Source organism: Scyliorhinus torazame, chromosome 4 (genome assembly GCF_047496885.1).
Source record: "Scyliorhinus torazame isolate Kashiwa2021f chromosome 4, sScyTor2.1, whole genome shotgun sequence".
NCBI lineage: Eukaryota > Metazoa > Chordata > Chondrichthyes > Carcharhiniformes > Scyliorhinidae > Scyliorhinus > Scyliorhinus torazame.
Genome location: NC_092710.1, coordinates 116,748,058 through 116,769,222, shown reverse-complemented (window position 1 = coordinate 116,769,222; position 21,165 = coordinate 116,748,058). Strand labels below are relative to the sequence as shown.

At 48.4% G+C, this 21,165-nt stretch overlaps 1 protein-coding gene across 1 annotated transcript in view; it reads left to right on the top strand.

The window, feature by feature from the left end:
• Window positions 1-19,798, top strand: part of LOC140411422 (pecanex-like protein 2) — a 429,375-nt gene extending 409,577 nt beyond the window's left edge. Inside the window, exon 35 of the mRNA XM_072500529.1 lies at window positions 17,047-19,798. Coding sequence (XP_072356630.1) covers window positions 17,047-17,175 — 129 coding nt within the window. The 3' untranslated portion in view covers window positions 17,176-19,798. The remainder of the gene's footprint in view (window positions 1-17,046) is intronic.
• The last annotated feature ends 1,367 nt before the right edge of the window (window positions 19,799-21,165 follow it).

Genomic DNA, 21,165 nt, shown 5'->3' with positions numbered 1-21,165 from the left:
AAAACTGTGAGCTTTATATGCTCTCGCTCATCCAGGCCGTACATGGTCGCCTGATGCTTAACTGTGGCAAAGAAATGGTGGGGGTCTGAGGTGGGGAGGAACGGTGTGATCTTATCACACGCGTCCCGTAATTGGGTCACTGTTAAAGGGGTGGAGTATAGAAATTCCGCATCGTCCGATGTGGCTGTGCGGTGGGTGGTGACTGGGTTCATTGGAGCCTGAACTATCTGCTGTGTGGGGGGTTGGGGTGCTTTTCTCTTTTGAGGCTTTCCCTGCGCACATGTTCCCTGAACATATCTCTGCGCTGTTTCATTCAATTCTTCCCAATCAGGGCCGTCTTCCTGATCTAATCTTTCTCCAAAGGTTTCCTGAAAACCTTTCTGAACAGAAAACAACGATTGCAGCTCTGCAATCTGCTTCCGGCACTTTGCGTGGTCGAATGTGCTTTGTCTTTGTTCTGTGGTGGCAGCATGGAATGCTCTTAATGCGATCGAGTATAACCGGGGTGACCCCGTAGATGGCCTCAACAAATGTAGGCAAAAGAAATCCAAGCACCCCACAGCGTTTGCTGGACGCCTGTGGACCAACTTTGCAGCAGTCTTTGGAGACCTAGACCATTTGTCCCCAGACAACATGGCCAAATGGACCCGCACCCTTATCTCCCATGCCACAGAAACAGGACAGAAAGCCTGCGCGAGTTATGATCCCTCAGAGGAGGCCCATAACGAGAAGTGGGTAGTGAAAAGATTGTCCCGCGCTTGGGAGTAATCTGTTCAAAGTAAACCCGCAGTTAAGAATACCGAGGAAAAGCAGGCCGGCGCAGATATGCAGGCAGTAAAGACAACACATCAGAACCCCGCATGGGTGAATGAGGGAAAGAACAGCCCCCCACCCAAGTCACAGGAGTGTTACAACTGTGGACAGTTGGGACACTTTGCAAGAGAGTGCAATGCCCCTACAAAGCCACAGAGAGCCCAGCAGACGGGCAGTCTGAGTAAGAAAAAGACAGAGCCCATTCATAGCGTTAGCGCCTGTTCAGATCAGACGGACTTGACCAGAACGGACTGACGGTGCACGGGCTCCCCCAGTTGGGTCTGCGACACCCTTTGGGATAGATCTGGATGACCGGTAGTTGCAGCGAATATTTAGGGACAGCCCATCGAATTTCTATGGGACACAGGAGGGTCCCGCACCATGATAAATTCCTCCACCATGTTTCAAAAAGACACGTGGCCCACTACAGCCACCATCACCCTCAGCGGCTTTACAGGCCACTCACAGCAGGGACACATTACAGCCCCTGTACCCATTCAAATCGGTAACATCACCACCAAGCACCCCGTAGTTTTAATCGATCTGCCCCACACAGCAGAACACATTCTGGGAATCGATTTCATGAATTCATAAGAACATAAGAACTAGGAACAGGAGTAGGCCATCTGGCCCCTCGAGCCTGCTCCTCCATTCAATGAGATCATGGCTGATCTTTGTGGACTCAGCTCCACTCTCCGGCCCGTACACCATTTCTCCCATAATCTTTCATTCAATCCAGTCAACCAGTGTGTCTGGAAGATGGCAAAATCCGCAAGAGCCCCCGCACCGCTCATCATAGGAGAGTGCATGAACAAAATTAGCGCAGTAGGTGAATTTTGGTTCAATCGACCATGCTTAGTGCGGACAAGCAGGTTCGGGCAGTTCTGGAAAAGAACAGGGCAGCATTCACGACCCACAAGCACGACTGTGGACGGATGACTGGCTCCGTACAAATAACAGGACCTGACCCGAGACCCCAAAAACAGTATGGATTTCCCCAAGAGGCAGAGGGAGAAATCTCCAAGGTAATAGAAAGCTCATTAGAGCAGGGCGTACTTAGATCAGTAGCCTCCACTAATAATGCCCCGATTTGGCCAGTGAGAAAGCCCGATGGATCATGGCGACCGACCATCGATTACCGGGAACTCAACAAAATCACCCCCGCAGCAGCCCCCACAGTAGCAACAAGTCCCGAGACCATGCTCAAACAGGGACTCAATTCCCGATTCTTTACGGTTTTGGACGTCAGTAATGAATTCTGGTCCATTCCATTGGCAAAGGCGTGCCAGTACAAATTTGCCTTCACCTTTAAAGCACAGCAGTACACGTGGACATGCCTGCCACAAGGATTCCACAACTCCCCCTCCATTTTCCACCGATAGCTGGCAAATGGTTTAGCCAAATTCTCTCGCCCCGAATGTCTGGTTCAGTAGTAGACGACCTACTACTGAAGACAGACACCAAGGAAGAGCACATTGAGCTTCTGTCCGAACTCCTGGAACTCTTACACTCAATAGGTTGTAAAGTCAACCCCAAAAAGGCCCAGATTTTGGAAGAAAATGTGATATATTTGGGAACAATTATCACACATGGTAAACGCGAGATCGAGCATAAAAGGATTGACTCGATTGCTAAATTGCCCCTTCCCCAGAACGTTTCAGCCCTCCGGTTGTTTTTAGGACTGGTTGGCTACTGCCGAAACCACATTGACGGTTTCGCCAGCAAGGCAGCGCCCCTCTCAGACCTCCCAAAGAAAGGAGCTCCCTGGGAATGGCTTCCGCAGCATACGGATGCTGTGGACTCTTTAAAACAGGCACTCATAGCAGCCCCCACACTACAAGTTCCAGACCCGCTTTCCCCTTACGCCATAGACCACAGACCGCACCCTTTCAGCCGTGCTCCTGCAGGAATGGCACGACCAGTTAAGGCCCGTAGCTTACGTCTCCAGAATTTTAGATGCTGTGGAGCAGGGATTTTCAGCCTGTGAGAGGCACCTGCTCGCAGTATTTTGGGCAGTGCAGTATTTTTCATATATTACCGGACTGAACCCCATTACAATTCTCACCGAACACACCCCCACCCAACTTTTACTGGACGGACGACTCAAGGACGGTACAGTAAGCCAGATTAGAGCAGCGAGATGGACCCTTCTCTTGCAGGGACGGGACATCGCTGTTAAAAGGACAAACACCTATTCAGCCGACAATTTACAGTACCCCGGAACCCCCCATGAATGCGAAATCATCTCTCCACACCACAACACAGGCTCCTTTACCGCTAAAACACCCCCCAGAAAGATAGGTTGTTCAACCCAGAGCCCCCAGCACGCGGACACATGTGAGCCCATAAAGATCTATGTGGATGGATCTTCCACAGCCTTGGATGGGCTGCGCATAACATGTTGCGGTATATATGTCGAGGACGCGCAGGGACGCGCCCTTGAGGAAATATCAATAAAACTGCCAGGCCACTTGGGCGCGCAGGCAGCAGAGCTCGCGGCCATCACGTATATAGTGGAACACCCAGATTCGTTCCCCAGCCCAGCAGACATATACTCGGATAGCCTCTACGTCTGCAACAGCCTCACGGAATTTCTGCCCCTGTGGAAAGCAAGAGGATTTGTTTCCGCAGACGGAAAACCCCTCCCCTCAGCCCCATTGCTCCGTCATATTTTAGAGAGAGCCCAGAACAGGACTTTTGGGATAATCAAAGTCCGCAGTCACCATCGTTCCTCCCCCCTGGAAAGTGAAAGCCGACGCACTGGCTAAAGCAGGTTCCAGGCATGGATACCTTTGGACACCCCCCGAAAGCGCACCAGTGAGTGCAGTTCAGGTCTCACAGATAAAGATCGAGGATCTAGTGGAGGCCCAGAAGCAGGACAGCAATCTCCGGGTGATTGTAAAAGGAAAATATCCAGCTCCCTATGAGAGATTTAAAAATGCACTGACCACACATGACGGTGTGGTGTTAAAAGACACCCTTTATGTGGTTCCTGAACAGGACAGGAATCAACTGATTTGTTTGTTCCATGATGGTCATGGACATCAGGGAATCGATCCCACTACAGCCCATCTCAAGCAGCTTTGTTGGTGGCCGAATTTAAAGGAAGATGTAAACCATTACATCGAGAATTGTCTTATCTGTGCCCAGAATAATCCGGCCAGATATGCCAAAAAGGCTCAACACCCGACCCGTTAATGGCGCCTGGACTAACCTCCAGATCGATTTTATAGGACTATTGCCCCCTTGCAGGAATGGCTATAAATATGTACTTGTGGTAATTGACACATTTACGAAATGGGTGGAAGCATTCCCAGCCCGCACAAACACTGCAAAAACCACAGCCAAGATTTTGACCCACCACATCTTTACAAGATGGGGACTCCCCCGCAGCATTGAATCCGACCAAGGTTCCCATTTTACGGGACATGTCATGCAGAACACCCTCATGATACTTGGCATCACCCAAAAATTCTACATAGCATACCACCCACAGTCGAGTGGTATCGTGGAGCACATGAATCGGACCCTAAAATCCACCCTCAGAAAAATAGTCCAGCAGAACAACACCACTTGGGACTCAGTTCTCCCTTTTGCGCTGATGTTTATACGTAACACAATTTCCACTTCCACAGGTTACACCCCACACGCCCTCATGACCGGACGCCCCATGAAAGGCACAGAATATTTATTAGGTTTAGACTTGACCAGCCCCGAAGTGACGGCCCTCACACACGAGAAAGCAGTAGAACAATTGGTGGAGAATGTTAAAACGCTCAGCTAGCAGCCGCAGTAAAATTGGGCACCAGAAAGAAACAGAGCAAGGCTTGTTTCGACAAGACAGTGCATGCGACTGAGTACAGTATAGGACAGCAAGTTATGCTCTCTGTATATAACCCCAGCACATTCCTGTCACCAAAATACTCGGGTCCGTACTCCATTGAGGATAAAGTAAGCCCTTCCATTTTTAAAATAAAGTACCCCAACGGTAAGACTGCGTGGTTCCATATAAACCAGCTGAAGGCATATGGAACACAGTCGAACCACGCACACCACGTCATGCTCGACGCAGCACACCTCGCCCCGCCCACAGCCAACGTAACCCTACCATCCCCCAACACGTCCAGCCCAGCCACGGACTCGACCTCGACTCCACCCCCGAAATATACACTCCCCCCCCGAAACGCCCACAGACTGCAGCAGCAGAGACAGTGACTGTGACTCAGACAATAGCCACAGCACGCCTCCCTACTATCCCCATGCAACAGGACCCACACCCAGCGATTCCGACTACGATCCAAGTGATCCCTTCATGATCACTTTCCTAAACAAACCCCACCACCGACCACCGAACCACACTGACGACCCCGATTTTGTCCCCACACAGCGAGACACCAACTATTGGCACCGAGATAACTCGTTCCGACTCGTCCGCAACGACGAGAGCGGCCCCACCTCACACCATGCTGCCCTTTCAGCCCTGATACACTCAAGAGTTTGGCACCCGGGAGAAGATGACGACCTTGGGTCTGACTCCCAAACCGAGAACCCCTTTGCGACCCTGTTCGCAACCGAGAACTGAGGTGTCCAGATGATGTTTTAAAAGGAACCGCTTTGGAGAAGTGGTGTCCTTTCTGATGGAACCTGCAGAATGTTTTATGTTGTTTGTAAGTTTGTTAAATGTTGTATGTCCGACAGGAGAATTTTTTTCTCACTGCCCCACGCCTATTCGGCCGAAACCTCTGAGGACTTGCTTACAGAGACTCACTATTGCCGGACACTAGTTCAGCGGAACTAGCTTGTCTGCAAAGACTGGTTAAGGAACCAGACGTCCGCTCATAACTGCCCTTCTGGTTCGAAAGATAGAACCACTACGGCAGCCCCACCACAATGACTACATTTCTTGCCCGTTCTTGTCGGTTGCTCAGGCAGTGGAGAAACGGCTTGGGACCCGCCCTGCCTGGGAACCCCCCCTCTGGTCAACTACACTTGGGTAGGAGAGACACGGAATTGGTAGCCGTCCTACCCGGGGACTCCATCCAACTCTTACCCGTCGCGGCCCATACGCACCTCATTTTGGCACTTTTCGTTCAAAAAGTTTTGTTTTGTTTTAGATAACTTTTAGGTTGCCAACCACAAGTTATTTACATCGTGAAACATTTGGATGGTAAATTGCACAGTCTGCGAGACGGCTCGCACTGGTTCATTATTGGGAAGTGTGTCTTGTCCTTAAAATTCGATTTTTGAAAAAAAATGAGGGAGTCACACATAGTGACCAATTATAAAGGGAGTAATTGGCACTAAAGGACAGACACACTATCGTACAAGATATTAAACCAAGATAGTTACAGACACTATGCTTGTTTCCACAGAACTCCAGAAGCTCCAGGACCGGAAAAGAGAAGAAAGAAAAGGAAAGAGAAGAGCCATGAGGACTTCCTTCACATGGATCATCATCTTTATGGACATTTGGTTGCGAATGAACGCGAACCCCTTGACTTCAAGCCCCCCCAGCCGCTAATGTTTCACTTCCCCGCAGTACCCAGAGCCCAGTCACCAGCGACACCACATCATCTTGGTGTGCCAGGTTTATAACCTGGTACTCTCTGTCCTATGTAATAGAAACATTACTGGTATTAGTGATACTCTGCTGCATAGTGCAGACTATGCGTCTACAGAAATGGAGAAGGAGAGTCTACCGCGCTCGAACCCCGGTATACAGGATCAGATCCCCTATTTTCGGATACGTCCAGACCCCCGACCCCCGCGATCTATAATAAAGTGCATTCACTTGCGTTTATTGTAAATAAAGAAATGTACAGAACTGTTCATGAGCAAATTGTACAATCCTGAGCTTGACTGCCAAGCCAGGAAGACCGATGTATAAAATGCTATAATTTTGTTTGTATGGTTGAGGAAGTTAGGATGATGAAATGTTTAAGTGAGTGTAGTGTATTAAAAATAGTTAGAGGTTCCCAGTTTATTGTTTTGTAATGCATGTCCCTGTTTGACATAGCGCCCTTAGAATTGTCAGATAAAGATTTTTTGCATAGCTATGGTCAGTGCAGAGGCCATGAAGGAAGTGCCCCCCCCCCAGGTCAGGGAATGGAAAGCAACATAGTTATGTGATCCTTCACGCTTCGCGTTAGGATCACAAGGAGGGAATGTAGCCACTTAAAATGGCTAACTCCCGATTTAAAATGGCGAACGCAAAGGCTGATGGGAAAGTCAGCCAACAGGACACAAACGAGCAGCTGCAGGTTGAGTGTGTATTTACCTCTGGAAAGGCCAGACAAGATCGATACCGGCAACCATCAGCATAACAAAACACCAGCCATCTGCATACTAATGAGCAAGCCCCGGGAACAATGCGCAACATTTAGACACATAAAGCAAAACCAGACTCTTTGGCACCAGCAGAAGCCTACACAAAGGGAGGTGAACGACCACCTCTGGACCGCCCATCGATCAGGGAACCGCTCCAGCATTGGAGAAAATCGAACCAAGTGATTGGGACAATGTTCAATCACTTGGAACCCCGAAAGGCAGGAAGCCCCTGGGGACTATAAGAATTAAGCTCAAGTTCAAATCGTTCTTCTTGACCGGGTCACTCAGCAACGCGAACCAACCCTTGACAGTGACCGGTTCAGCCGCCGCCGATATCCAGTAAGTCTTACTTCAACGCTCGCTACGAGATAGGCACTCCTAGCTACCAATCTGTACCAACTTCGAATCCCGCAGGCTCAGAACCCGAACGACAGGTCATTCGTTTCCCTGACCTGGTGGGCCAGTTCCAAGTTAAGTATTGGCCTGTTAGCTGTAGAAGTAGCTTAGACATAGAATTTGTACATGAGCAATGATTACTTTGTATAATAAATATGCTTTGATTTAAATCTTACCAATTGGTGTATTGGATTATTGATCATTACTCGGACTTGAACCACGTGGCGGTATCATAAAGATACCTGGCGACTCAAGAGCATAGGTGATATAACAGAGCAATTAAACTAAGGCAAAGTTAGCAACGGGGTGAAAAAGGTTTTCCTCAAATCCCCTCTCAATCTCCTGCTCCTTACCTTAAATCTGTGCCCCCTGGTCATTGACCCCCCTGTCATAATATCCACTCATGTATATAATGAGATGCAGACAGGCAGTGATTGACACACACGGTGACCAGTAATCACACAACACAGTGCAGCCAATCACCAGACAGGACACTACCACTATAGAGCCAGAGGGCACTAGGTTTCCCGCTCTCTCGGGACCCAGCCACTGAAGACAGTCAGAGTCCACGAGCTAGCAAGTGCAAACACCATGCGGTAGCTAGTAAGTCTGGTCAGGCTACTACAAGGTCTCCAGTCAGTTCAGTATAGTGTCGCCCCACAGCTGAATATGTATATCAGTTCTATCATTGAATAAAACAGTGTTGGATCTTCTCCAGTGTTAGACGTCTGTTTCTAGCTTCCCTGCATCGAGTGCAGTCCACATCGAACCTACCTGCCCAACACATCACCCTCTATTATGTCCCTCAAAGTATTGTACATAATGAGGTTCCCCCCTCACCCTTCTCTGCTCTAAGCAAAACAACTTCATAGCTGAAAAGCTCCAGCCCAGGAAACATTCTGGTGAATCTCCTCGGCAACGTTTCTCATGCAATCACATCCTTCCTATAGTGTGGGGACCAGAAACTGCACACTGTACTTTGAGCCTAATGAGTGGTCTTGAAAGCTGCTATCTAAGTTCAAGTTCTTTCTCCTTAGATTCTGATCATCTGTAATACTTTCCAGCCCTGCGGATGGGTTTACATCTGACATGAGTATCTCCGACAGACCTGCTAAGTTATCTAGCATTTTCTATTTTAGTTTCTGACTTGCAGGGTTGATTTTTTTTAAAGCCAATAATAGGAGAGTAACCACTAGAGGCTACAACATTACCCAAGTTAGGTTATCTCAGCATCGGGACCATATATCTGGTGAGTATAGTGCAATAATCAACACAATTTATCAACCCAATATTTTCTCAGCACCATCCAATTGTTGAGTCTCTGGGTACAGTAACAGTTTTTCAGCCACTGGTTTCTGATCCTGCAAAATGGTTTAGTTAATCCTGCAGGATTTGCAGTTAAAGGAGTTCTTATTGTCCTTTAACAAGATCAATATTCCTGCCATGTGTTGCAGAGATAGCCTGCAGGAAAGGTTTGCTGAATTACTCTGACTAAGATGAGAGCTATTTCTGATGCAGGCATTTTATATAATTCAGCAGGCATCCCTGGAGGCATGAACACTGCTAATTTATTTCATTGCTATGTCTGAACTCAATATATTTTAATCTTGCTCGGCAAGCCCTTGGATAGAAAGTACGGAAGTAAAGGTAAATATTAATCCTAGAAGTAAAGAATTGCACCTTTACACCTCCTGCAGCTTGTAAGTCAGAAGTGATTGTGGGATGATTTGGGAAATGGGATGCGAGGAGGATTAGGCAGCAGAATACTGTCAACTTCGATGGTTTCAACCTGCCACTGATCACAGCCTCAGGAATGGGCACAAACAAAATGGCTGCCATTTTCTCTTCCACCAGGGTAAGGACATGCAGCAGTGTCTGTTCCCTCTGGTTAGCACTTGCAGTCTGTGGTTTGTGCCATCTTGTCCTGCAAGAGGGAGTGAAATATCAGTGAATGAGCTGCAAAGCGTTTGGATGATGTGGCTGTCATGACTGAATAGCTGACAGTTTGTGCAAGCTACAAGATATAGGTGTGAGACATTCTGCAGGGCTAAGTGTATCAGGGTGAGGTAAAGCTGTGAATGTTAAATATGAGCGATGGTGGATAGCGATTATTATTAGGTGAGTGATGAGAGTGTGGGCATTGAGCAGTGTGTGAGAGAGCATTAATCCAATTGGTGGGATGTAACATTTAAAGATACATTCAATGTCCCTGTTCAATCATGTCATAAAACGTTTCCAACACTGCTTCCCGGTCCTCAGGGCTAGATTCCTGGTATTGATCGCCGCAACTATGTGAGGGGCGATTCTCCCAAATGGAGCCCAAGTGTTCGTGCCGTCGTCAACGCCGTCGCGTTTCACGATGGTGCGAACCGGGCCCGGGTACGAGCTAGTCTGTCCCCCACAGGGGGCCAGCAAGGCGCTGGAGTGGTTCACGGCGCTCCAGCCTCCCTTCCCGGTGCCAAATGGACGTCGCGCCAACCCGCGCATGCGCAGTTGGGCCACACCAACCTGTGCATGTGCGGGGGACTTCTTAAGCGCGCTGGCCCCGACTCAACATGGCGTCGGTGTTCAGGTGCCGGCCGCGCAGGAAAGTAATCCTGGGGGGGGAGAGAGAGGCCCCGATCATGGGCCAGACCCCATCGGAGTTCCCGCCGGCAACGACCAGGGGTGAACGGCGCCGGCGGGACTCTGTCGTATCCGCACGGCCGCTCGGCTCATCCGGCGGCAGCGGCAGCGCCGCGCCAAACGCGCTGGTGCAAATGACGTTGATTCTCCGCACCTCGGAGAATCGCGCACCGGCATCGTGGAGCAGGTGCGGCGATTCTCCGGCCCGGCGCGGGGCTCGGAGAATCACCCCCGTGGTTTCACTGCCTTTGAAAAATTTGTCTGGAGTGTCTCCTGACCCCTGTGAATCGATGATATCTCTGCTCCTCTCCAACTCCTATACCAAGGCCTACAGTGCAGTTGGAAAATCTTGAGTCCATGCTCTACAATGCTGAGCTATTATTGGGAGTTTCCCATGGCTTTTAGAATGCCTCAGATCTAACTGTAATGATGACCTAGTCTGACAACTCAATGGGGAAGGGTGGAGAGGACTGGGGTGAAATCTCAGGGAAGTACATTCAGGGTTCTAGTCATGGAAGAGTTAGGGAAGGCCTGATGTTATGGGGAAGGAGATGAGCACTTGTGGGGTGAGATGGGGGGTTGCATATTGAGCTGGGAATCTCTTCAGGAGGGGGAACATTCGGGGAAAGGACCCCTGTAGTTTGTCTTCACCCAATATGATGGGCAAAACAAGGTCATTAAGAAATGTGCATGCAGCCTGAGGTATTTGCAGAGTGCCTAAAAATTAGAGGTTGTGCAATGCCCTCGTGTTCTCATCAAGTGCAAGCCCTTAGTGCCTGGGAAATATCTATAGTTTTGCGCTCAGCATTATCACTGTTTAATAACTGATTGCAGGACATAATCAGATGAAACTATGCCAAGGATAATTGTGTGTATCCACCTCATGCAATATTGGGCGTGATTCTCAAGCCTCGCTGAGCTCTCGCTCGAGTGCAACAAGGCTGGTGAATAGCGGAAGAGGCTGAAAACAAGAACCGCAGCAGGGGCCAAATAGTTTGCAATGCAACTTGGCCGTTTCCATAGGAGAAATCGGGATCTCGCCGTACCGTGGCGAGAAACCAATTATCACCACTTAAGCCCTATTTCCATACAATTAACGGGTGCAACCCCATATCCAACGGCCTCCTGTGATTCATCGGCATCCCCAGCCAGTGGCCATGCTGGCGCCGATTTTTTAAATGTGAACCTGGCGGAAGGGCTTCTGCGAGGAGCTGAGGAGGTGAGTAGCCACCTTTGCTCACAGGTAAAGAGTTTGGTGATGCTGGGCCTGCAGCCCCAGTGCTCAACTAGGGGTGGGCCACCATGCATAGTGGGGGGAGGCACTGCGAGGGGTATCCACGCACCAGCATGCCAACCCCTGGATCATGTGTATCCGTCCCGGGGGAAATCCTAGCCCCTGCTTGTGTGCCCTACCGACCACCCATAACCCCCACCGACCGCCAAGGCCTCTGGCTATTGCTTTGAGGGAATTGGAAATTGTGGTTAAATGGGCACTTTACACAACGTAAGTGGATCCCCATGAGTGGGCGTGCCATGGAGCGTGTGGAAGTCATTGCCTAGCATTCCAATCACAATTGATGCCTGGACAGTGTGCCTGGACATGGCAGGAGGCAACACCACACATGCAGCAGCCAACATCCGAACACCCAGGGGAAGGCACACAGCTCCGGGACGTGTCCACGGCCGGAGACTGGGAGAGTGCTAAGGGGAGGGGGAGATGCCTGGGGAGATGGGCCAAGGGTTCAGAGGTCGAGCTGCATTGCAGAACAAAGTGACAGTGGCTTTATACTGCTTATGGTCAAGGGTTTTTAATGTGTCACAGGTGTCCAACAATGCCCCATTCTCCCGATGGTGCCCCTCAACCCCCCCCCCCTCTCCTGCTCTCCTGGTGCCCTCAGCGATCCTCAACAAACTTAACATTCCTTGTTCTACCGCTACGCCTAGGTGTGTCTCCAGGATGCACATCCGAGGTGGAGGCAGCCAGCTGCTTACCACGTCCCGTGGCCTTCGAAGCCCAAGGCGGGTGTCCTCTGGGTCTTTGGGGCCGGAGAGTCCCGGCGCACTTGTCGATGGCACATGCACAGCCGTGCCGCCCTGTCCCGTGTGCTGACTCAGAGACGTGGCCTCATTGACGGGGTGGAACTCAGAGAGCTGGTGGCCAGCATCACCACTCCATGGGATGGGTCCGGGTTGGCACCCAGCGACCTCTCCTCCTGCTCGGTGCCCATTAGGCTCCTGGTTTGAGCCATGGCTGCCCCTGCGTCATCTGGCTCTGCCAGCCCTGGCAACTCTTCTATGTCTGCACCATTGGGTCGATGCCCTCAGCGATGCTCCTCAGTGTTTGGGCCATGCTCTGCAGTGCCTCGGCAATGCCCACCTGTGACTGGGATAAGCTCTGCAGTGCCTCGGCCATTCCCATCTGAGAGCAGGAGATGTCAGTCCTGCATCTCATCAAGGTCAGCCTGGTACTTGGTCACAGCCCTCAGCGAGTTGGACATTCTGCTGAGACCCTCAGCCATGGCCGTAACTGACTGCATCACGCCTTGGACACCTCCACAAATGGTGCTGAGGTCGTGCACCAGGCTCTCCACTGCAGTCGCCACCCTAGCAGTGTTGACCTTGGTGCCGCGCATTGCCGGTGACATCTCCTGCACCTGTACCTTCTGGGACTCCTCCTATGGACCTGTCGCTGATATTTCCCTTTGAATGTCCTGGCCGCACTTAGTGTCTCCTTCAGCTCTAGGTAACCCTGTTCCAGAGGATCAGCATCTGGCTGGGACCTGGGTCCAGCAGACCTCGGACTGCTGTCTCGCCTGGGGGTTCCTGACTCCACCTGATGTGCATCAGCAACTGTGTGATGCTCACCAGATTGTGCCCCAAAAGCCTGTCCACTAACGTTTCCCACTGAGATGTGTGCATCTGCGCTGGTGGAGGGTGGGGGGTGACAGCTGTGACGCATCGATCGTGGCATCCTTGGAGCTCTCCTCCTGGGAGGCAGGGGAAGGAGTCACCCATGATGGGCCATCGCTGTTGGCTGGAGGACCTGCGGGAGAATGGACATGTGGTCAGTGGGAGGGATGGGACAATAACAACTCACGTGTGACAGATCCTCCGGGTGGGACCCAGTGGATCCTCACCTCTGCGGCAACTGCCAGCTTCCGCGTTGGTGACTACCCTATCCTCGGCCACCCGACTCACCTCCAGGGCCTGTTCCTCAAAGGTAGTGAGGATTCTAATGTCCACACCCCTCTGCCAGTCTGGGCCCTCTCCCGGCGATTGTGGGAGAGCATCTCCTGCGGAGACACAGAGAGGGCATAGTTAGTCGCACGTGTGATTCATGGTGGTGGGAGGGTGGGGGTGTGAAGGAAGGGTGGGGGGGGGTTGAAGGGTGATTGGATTGGATTTGTTTATTGTCATGTGTACCGAGGTACAGTGAAAAGTATTTTTCTGCAAGCAGCTCAACAGATCATTAAGTACATTGGAAGAAAAGGGGGATGAAGTGAGGGTTGCGGGACATATGGAGGGCTGGAAGGTGAATGCTTGCGTGGGGGTGGAAAGGCCTGGGGGGGGGGGGGGGGGGGAGGTGGTTGGTGTCAATTCACCCGTGCTGCCCAGTGGAGGTCGTTGAACTGCTTGAGATGCTGGAGGCCAGTCCTCCTGATCACATTCCCCGAGCTTACGACCACCGCCACCTCGTTGCAGGCTGCACTGCCTGCCCTGTGGCTCACCCTCTGGGACCCTCAGGGAACAGGAGATCCCTCCAGGCTTCCACTGTATCCAGGAGCCTCCCCAGGTCTGCATCCCCTAATCTTGGGGCTGGTCGTCTTGGCGCCATGGCTGTGCAACTGCTGTGTATGTGCTGCCCGACTTTGTTGGGGGGCGGGGGGTGGGGGGGGTGGCTGGCTGGCGAGTGCGGTCCCTGTGAGTCGACTGGTGAGTAATTTGCGCCGAGAAGCCCATGGGGCCTTATTAAGTGGATCAATTAACGCTGAATAGCATTGCTTGCCTGGCTGGGCAGAGCGCCGGGAAGCTTGCGGCAGTTCCCGCTCGCTACCGCACTTAGAAATCTTTCCGGAGAATTGCGCCCATTGTGAATTTCACACATTTGGGGCCCAGCCATTGGGGATGGGGTGTTGTGCTTTTATTTATTTTAGAGAAAATACTATTGCTTTGTGTTTAAACCTACTTTCTGAAAACCAGGAGATAATCCACATTTTTAAGTGAATTATCCACAAAAGAGATGAGTCACAAGGCTGTCGAGCAGAAAATGGTGGCTATTAGTGGAGCAGAAATTAATCCCTCTTTGACATCTCAGTACACACCTGGCAGTCTCCCAAAATTGTGCAGGAACAGATGGCTTTTTATTAATTAGTGTATAATCTGAGAGTTTGGACAAGGAAAACTGAGTCATCAGAAAGTGAAATAGTGAATTGTTCCAAACAGGATAGTGTTGAGGCAGAAAGGGGGGGGAAAACCTTGCCCAAGGTCAAGAGGATGAATGAGGATTGTGAATCGCAAGGGATTCTATCCTGCAAAGTTGTGAACACAAAAGGAATCTGGAAATATGGCCAAATTAAGATAGCTTCACCACCAAGCAGTGAACCATTACCGTATCAAATCAAAATAATCACAGAATAAAATCTTAAAAAGAGACATAAGAATCAGGGAAAGTGTTTGAGTCAAAGAGAGAAACAGAAAGTGTTGAGGCAAACAGAAAAAGAAAGGGAGGTAAGGTGGGTAAGTTATTAGAAGGTATTCTGAGAGGCAGGATCTACAGGCGTTTAGACAGGCAAGGACTGATTAGGGACAGTCAGCATGGCTTTGTCAGTGGAAAATAAGTCTCACGAAGTTGATTGAGATTTTGATGGGGTAACCAAGAAGGTAGATGGGGGCAGTGCAGTCGACGTTGTCTACATGGACTTTAGCAAGGCCTTTGACAAGGTACCGCATGGTAGGTTGTTGCATGAGGTTAAATCTCACGGGTGAGGAAGCTAATTGGATACAAAATTAGTTTGACGACAGAAGACAAAGAGTGATTGTAGAGTTGTTTTTCAAATTGGAGGCCTGTAACCAGCTGTGTGCTCCGGGGATCAGTGCTGGGTCCACTGTTATTGTTATTTATATTAATGATTTGGATGAGAATTTAGGAGGCATGGTTAGTAAGTTTGAAGATGACACCAAGATTGGTGGCATTGTGGATATTGAAGAAGGTTATCTAGGATTGCAACGGGATCTTGAACAATTGGGCCAGTGGGCCGATGAATGGCAGATGGAGTTTAATTTAGATAAATGTGAGGTGATGCGTTTTGGTAAATTGAATTGGGGCAGGAGCTACTCAATTAATGGTAGAGAGAGTTATAGATCAAAGCGATCTAGGAGTACAGGTCCATAGCTCCTTGAAAGTAGAGTCACATGTGGACAGGGTGGTGAAGAAGGCATTCAGCATGCTTGGTTTCATTGGTCAGAACATTGAATACAGGAGTTGGGACATCTTGTTGAAGTTGTACAAGACGTTACTAAGGCCACACTTGGAATACTGTGTACAGTTCTGGTCACACTATTATAGAAAGAATAGTATTAAACTAGAAAGAGTGCAGAAAAGATTTATTAGGATGCTACCTGGAGTTGATGGTTTGAGTTACAAGGAGAGGCTGGATAGACTGGGACTTTTTTCCCTGGAGGGTAGGAGGTTTAGGGGTGATCTTATAGAGGTCCATAAAATAATGAGGGGCATAGATAAGGTAGATAGTTAACATCTTTTCCCAAAGGCAGGGGAGTCTAAAACTAGAGGGCATAGGGTTAAGGTGAGAGGGGAGAGATGCAAAAGGGTCCAGAGGGGCAATTTTTTTCACACAGAGGGTGGTGAGTGTCTGGAATAAGCTGCCAGAGGCAGAGGCGGATACAATTTTGTCTTTTAATAAGCATTTAGACAGTCATATGGGTAAAATGGGTAGAGGGATATGGGCCAAATGTGGACAATTGGGACTAGCTTCGAGATAAAAACTGGACGGCATGGACATGTTGGGCCAATGGGCCTGTTTCCATGCTGTAAACCTCTATGACTCTATGAAGAGGAAAGATAGGTACAGAGAACAAGAGCAATTTAATTTTGTCCAAGAGTGCTGCGTTAGATGATCGACTAGTTTACAAATGTTTGCCTTGCCATGTGACCATTTATCTTCAAATATCCTCCCACTTTCCATTATTCTGGCATCCTTAGTAGGGCCAAAGCTGTAGATTAAGCAGAATACAATAAATTATCTGATCAGAGAGCATTGAAATAATCTGGCTGATTGCATATTTCTGCCGCAATCTACATGAGCGCCCAATCTCTGAACAATGCCACCACCTTTGAAAATCCACCTTGTGACATTCTTTAACAAATATCTGATGATCAATTTATTTACAATGGATGTTCTTAATTGATTGGAAGTATCTTTGCTATTAGTTACTTTAAAAAGAGGATATACCTTTTTTAATGTTGAAGGAGATAGCGGGGGTTATTTTGGTGAAAGATTGAAAACAGGTGTTAAGTGGATGTCATTTTAACATGCCTATTTGGCTGCAACTTTGGTCCGAATGGCTGATTAGCATACTTTGAATTTTCCTGGCAGTTCTAAAACAAACACTGGCAGGTTCAGCATTCAGAAGCTGATTACATGCAGTTTTCAGCAGCAGGATTGGGTCTCCAAATTACAGGGGCCCCTGTAGCAGTTTTCCTATTACAGGGTTCTCAAACAGAGAATCTAGCCCGGAATCTTTATAGGGCTATACAGAAAGAGTCAGGAGACAATCTTATCGGATAGCTCTTTCTAAGGACAGGAATGAAGGGCCAATATTCTATGCTGTGTGGAAGGGATTAATTTTCTTTCTCATTTTTTAAAGGGCACCTCTGATGCCTGGTCATCTCTCGATGTTACAAGTTCCAGCCAGCAGAAAGATGCAATGCAAACAGATGATGTTTCACGCTCTCAGAATGGAGAACATAAATTACGGGATGAAAGAAGAATGTGACTTCTTACCCAATGTGAGACCAGAACTACCAGTGACCTCTTGTGTGTAAATTGGAGGAGCTCGGGTCTAAATGAAGCAATCAAACCAGTGACAAAGCATAGAATTCTAAAGAGAGAGTAGCAATGGGGACATAAAACTGGAGCAAATAATCCAGTAGAATTATTCAGAATTAAATGTTGAATATTGCTTTGTTTCGTGAAGTGGGAATGTACACTTTCATTTTCAAAATCAAATGCTATCCCATTGAAAACTGGATGGCTGTGAATGACAATGTCATTTCATGTGACTATAAAGGTCACATTCCTGCTTATTCAGCCAGACAGCTGAAGCTGAAATTGATTGGACTTCCCCAATGTTCTGAGTTCCCAGAAGAGAAGTAGGGTCACGTGTTCTTCGGTTCGATCATTCTGACCAACAAGTAGATGTGGGTAAAAGCTGATGCAAGGTCACGAGAAAGGAATAACTGAATAGTCCCTCATTCATAGTGTTTCTCTTAGAAAGTCTAATCTTCCAAAATGGATTCTCAAATATTATCAGAAAGCTGGATGGATGCTTATGAATGATGTATTCAAATCATTGCTGATGATCTTGTGTTGTATTCCATAGCTGCGGCCACATTATATAATTTAAATGTATATTGAACCTTGATTGACCCACATTTGAAGTACTGTGCACAGTCTCCATATGATACAAAGATTATAGTGACACTGGTGAAGGTGCAAGAAATATTTACAAGATTGATACTGGAACTGAGCTGTTATATCTATCAGGAAAGATTAAACAAGCTGGGCTCCTTTCTGCAGAAAAGAGTAGGCCAAGTGGTGACTGAGTAGGGGTCTTTGAAATTATGAGGGGTTTCAATAGGGTAGGCATAGAGATATTTTAACTTGTGGGGAAATTCAAAACTAGAGGCCATTATAAGAATGTCTCTAATAAATCCAATAGGGAATTCGGAAGAAACATCTTTACCTGAGGGCGGCACGGTGGCGCAGTGGTTAGCACTGGACCTGGGTTCGATCCCGGCACCGGGTCATGGACCGTGTGGAGTTTGCACATTCACCCCGTCTCTGTATGGGTCTCACCCCAACAACCCAAAGATGTGCAGGGTAGGTGGATTGGCCACGCTAAATTGCCCCTTCATTAGGAAATTTAAAAAAAATCTTTACCCAGAGAATGTTTGGAATGTTGAACTCACTAAACATGGAGTGGTTGAAGCAAATCGCTCCCATGCTTTTAAGGGCAAGCCAGATACACACGAGGAAGGAAGGAATAAAAGGATATACTGATGGAGTGAGATGACTGTGATGAGTTGTGAATTAAATGATTAAATCAAAGTACACTCCAATCTTTGAATTGGCATAACTATGACCTTTCAGTTGCTCATGGTCGATGAGTGGAATCCATTTGGCCACTGATGAATTGCATTAACTGTTAACCTGTGTCTCCCCTTCACCGATGAGATGGCAGAAATGATGACAGTAGGTGGAAAGAGGTACATGCAGAAATGCTAGCAAAGACCTGTTGGGCCAAAGGGTCTGTTCCTGTCCTGTAATTGCTTTGTAAAATTATAAAGTGATTATTTATTCCTTCTAGGTTTGGTGTTGGAAAACTCAAAAAATGGAAGTATTTTAAAATATTATCACTAGTCAGGATTGTGGAGGGACAGGGAGGAGTTTGAATGAATCCTACAGTTAAAGCCGACGGGGAGAACTGGTGGAGGGAAGGAGCAGAAAGTTCCAATCCTTTTATGATTCATTTAGCATTCATATCCAGAGCTGAGCTCTGGCTCTCAACCTTGGTGTGTGCTATGCTTACTCTAATGTTTGTGTTTTGAGGACAGGGTAGAAACAAGGCAAAAATGAACAAAAATAACCATGAGTGGTGATAATGAAAATCTGTGCTAGTTTAACAAAGGCAACTCCTTATCCATGGACTCGGGTGGAGACATAAACTAACTGTTTGTAGGGCAAATACTCACCTTATTTCCTAATGTTACCTGGCAAAATAAATAAAGAGTAGTAGGCACTGCAGTCTTTTGGGGATTTATCATGTGTTTGAAATATGCTCTGAAAATAGCTCTTGCATTACTGCCAGCAATCAACTTTGAGATTCCAGACCAGTGCCACCCCGAATGTATCAAAACCTTGACAAAGGGTCACCTGGACTCGAAACATTGGCTCTTTTCTCTCCCTACAGATGCTGCCAGATCTCCTGAGATTTTCCAGCATTTTTCTTTGGTTTCTTTCCTGCTCCACCTCCGGGAAGGTCAACCCATCCAAGAATTGTCTAATTGCTGAACCCTCCATTGGAGACCCTGACTCATACAACCCACAGTAGAAGACCTCAAACACCTAATTAACCTTCTCTGGGGCAGAAACTATCCCACCTCCCAAGAGGCTACCTCAGCTGGTGAGCCAACAGACAACTGGCCTTCTCTCCATTCTCATAGAAGGTCCCCCTCAAGTATGCAACAATTCAAACTCCATTCACAACTTATTTCTGTCCACCAGTAACTCTGCGTTGAGGCAATCGAGTACTAGCGGTCCACCTCAAGAATGGAGTCCACCAACCTCTGTCTCTCCACCTTCCCAGATTTATCCCTATGTGCCCTAAAAGAGATTATCTCCCCCCCCCCCCCCCCCCCCCCGCCCCTCCACCTCCCATTCCATCTACAGTCTTCAGGGCCTCCCAGAGCGTGGAAGGCAAGAACGCCTCATTCTTGTTGAACTCAAAATACTTCCCAATGGCAGAGGTTACCCGCTCATAAAATCTCTTGTTCGCGAGCAATGCTGTGTCCAGTCTCCACAGAAGTCTCTGAGAGCCGCCCGGCTAGAACACCAGGTCCAGAAAATGCGGAGCATGATCCGATATAACGGTCATCGAGTAGCCTCACCCAGGGAGAAGAGACCTACCCACTACCACGAAGAAATCAAATCGGGAGTAGTTTTCTAGAGAAAAACCCTTTGCCTTGGAAATATCAATCTCCATGACCCCCACCCCCCCATCACTTGTTCCAAGAACACCAATAACTCCTTCACCACCTCTGATAGACTCGAAACCTTGGACTCGACCTAATCAATTTAGGATCCAAAACACAATTGAAGTCACCCCCCACCCCCATAATTAACTAATGAGGTTTGAAATCTGGGATAGACACCAGCATCTTGCTAATGAATGCCGTGTCATCCCAATTTGGTGCATACCCATTGACCAGCATCACCTGTGTGCCAATGACCCACTGATGATTACGTACCTCCCACATGAGTTTGTCAGTATTTTGCCCGCAGAAAAGGCCACCCTCTTAGTAATCAACACTGCGGACCCCACACCCTACAATAAAAACCCGAGGTATATTCCTGCCCCACTCATCTCTTCCGCAACCTTAATTCTCAAACGGATCTCTTGTTTAAAAAAAACCACATCTGCTATCATACTTCTCAAATGAGCAAATACCTGGGACAATTTTACTGGGCCATTTAACCCCCTCATATTCCAGGTTATCAACTGGATCAGGGGCCTCTGCCACCCTCCCCTTCCAACCCAGGATCAGCGTATCCAACCTGTGAGGTAATCCAGCAGTGCCTCAATCTGTGCCATTTTTTGGTCCACTCAAGATGACCGCCATAAAGCCAGTTGCAAAACAAAGGATTCGTCATCATCAACATTCCTCCCACTTCCCCCCTCCTCATCCCTCCCAGCCCCACCCTATCCTGAAGACCAACCAAACAGCCAACAGAAGAACAAAAGCCCCTTTCCCTCCATTCTCAAGCCTATACAAAACATACATCAAAAGCCTAAGCTCATTACCTTAAAAAAAAACCTCCCATGGTAACAAGCTGCCGATATCACCCCTTCTCTGCTCCCATTAACTGGCTATATTGTTAGCAGGCAGACCCCCGTACAGGGTGGAAATCAAAGTCAACACATCAGACCAAACTTTAATACAGATCTCTAGAGGAAAAACAACGCCCAGTCCCTCTCCCACCAAAA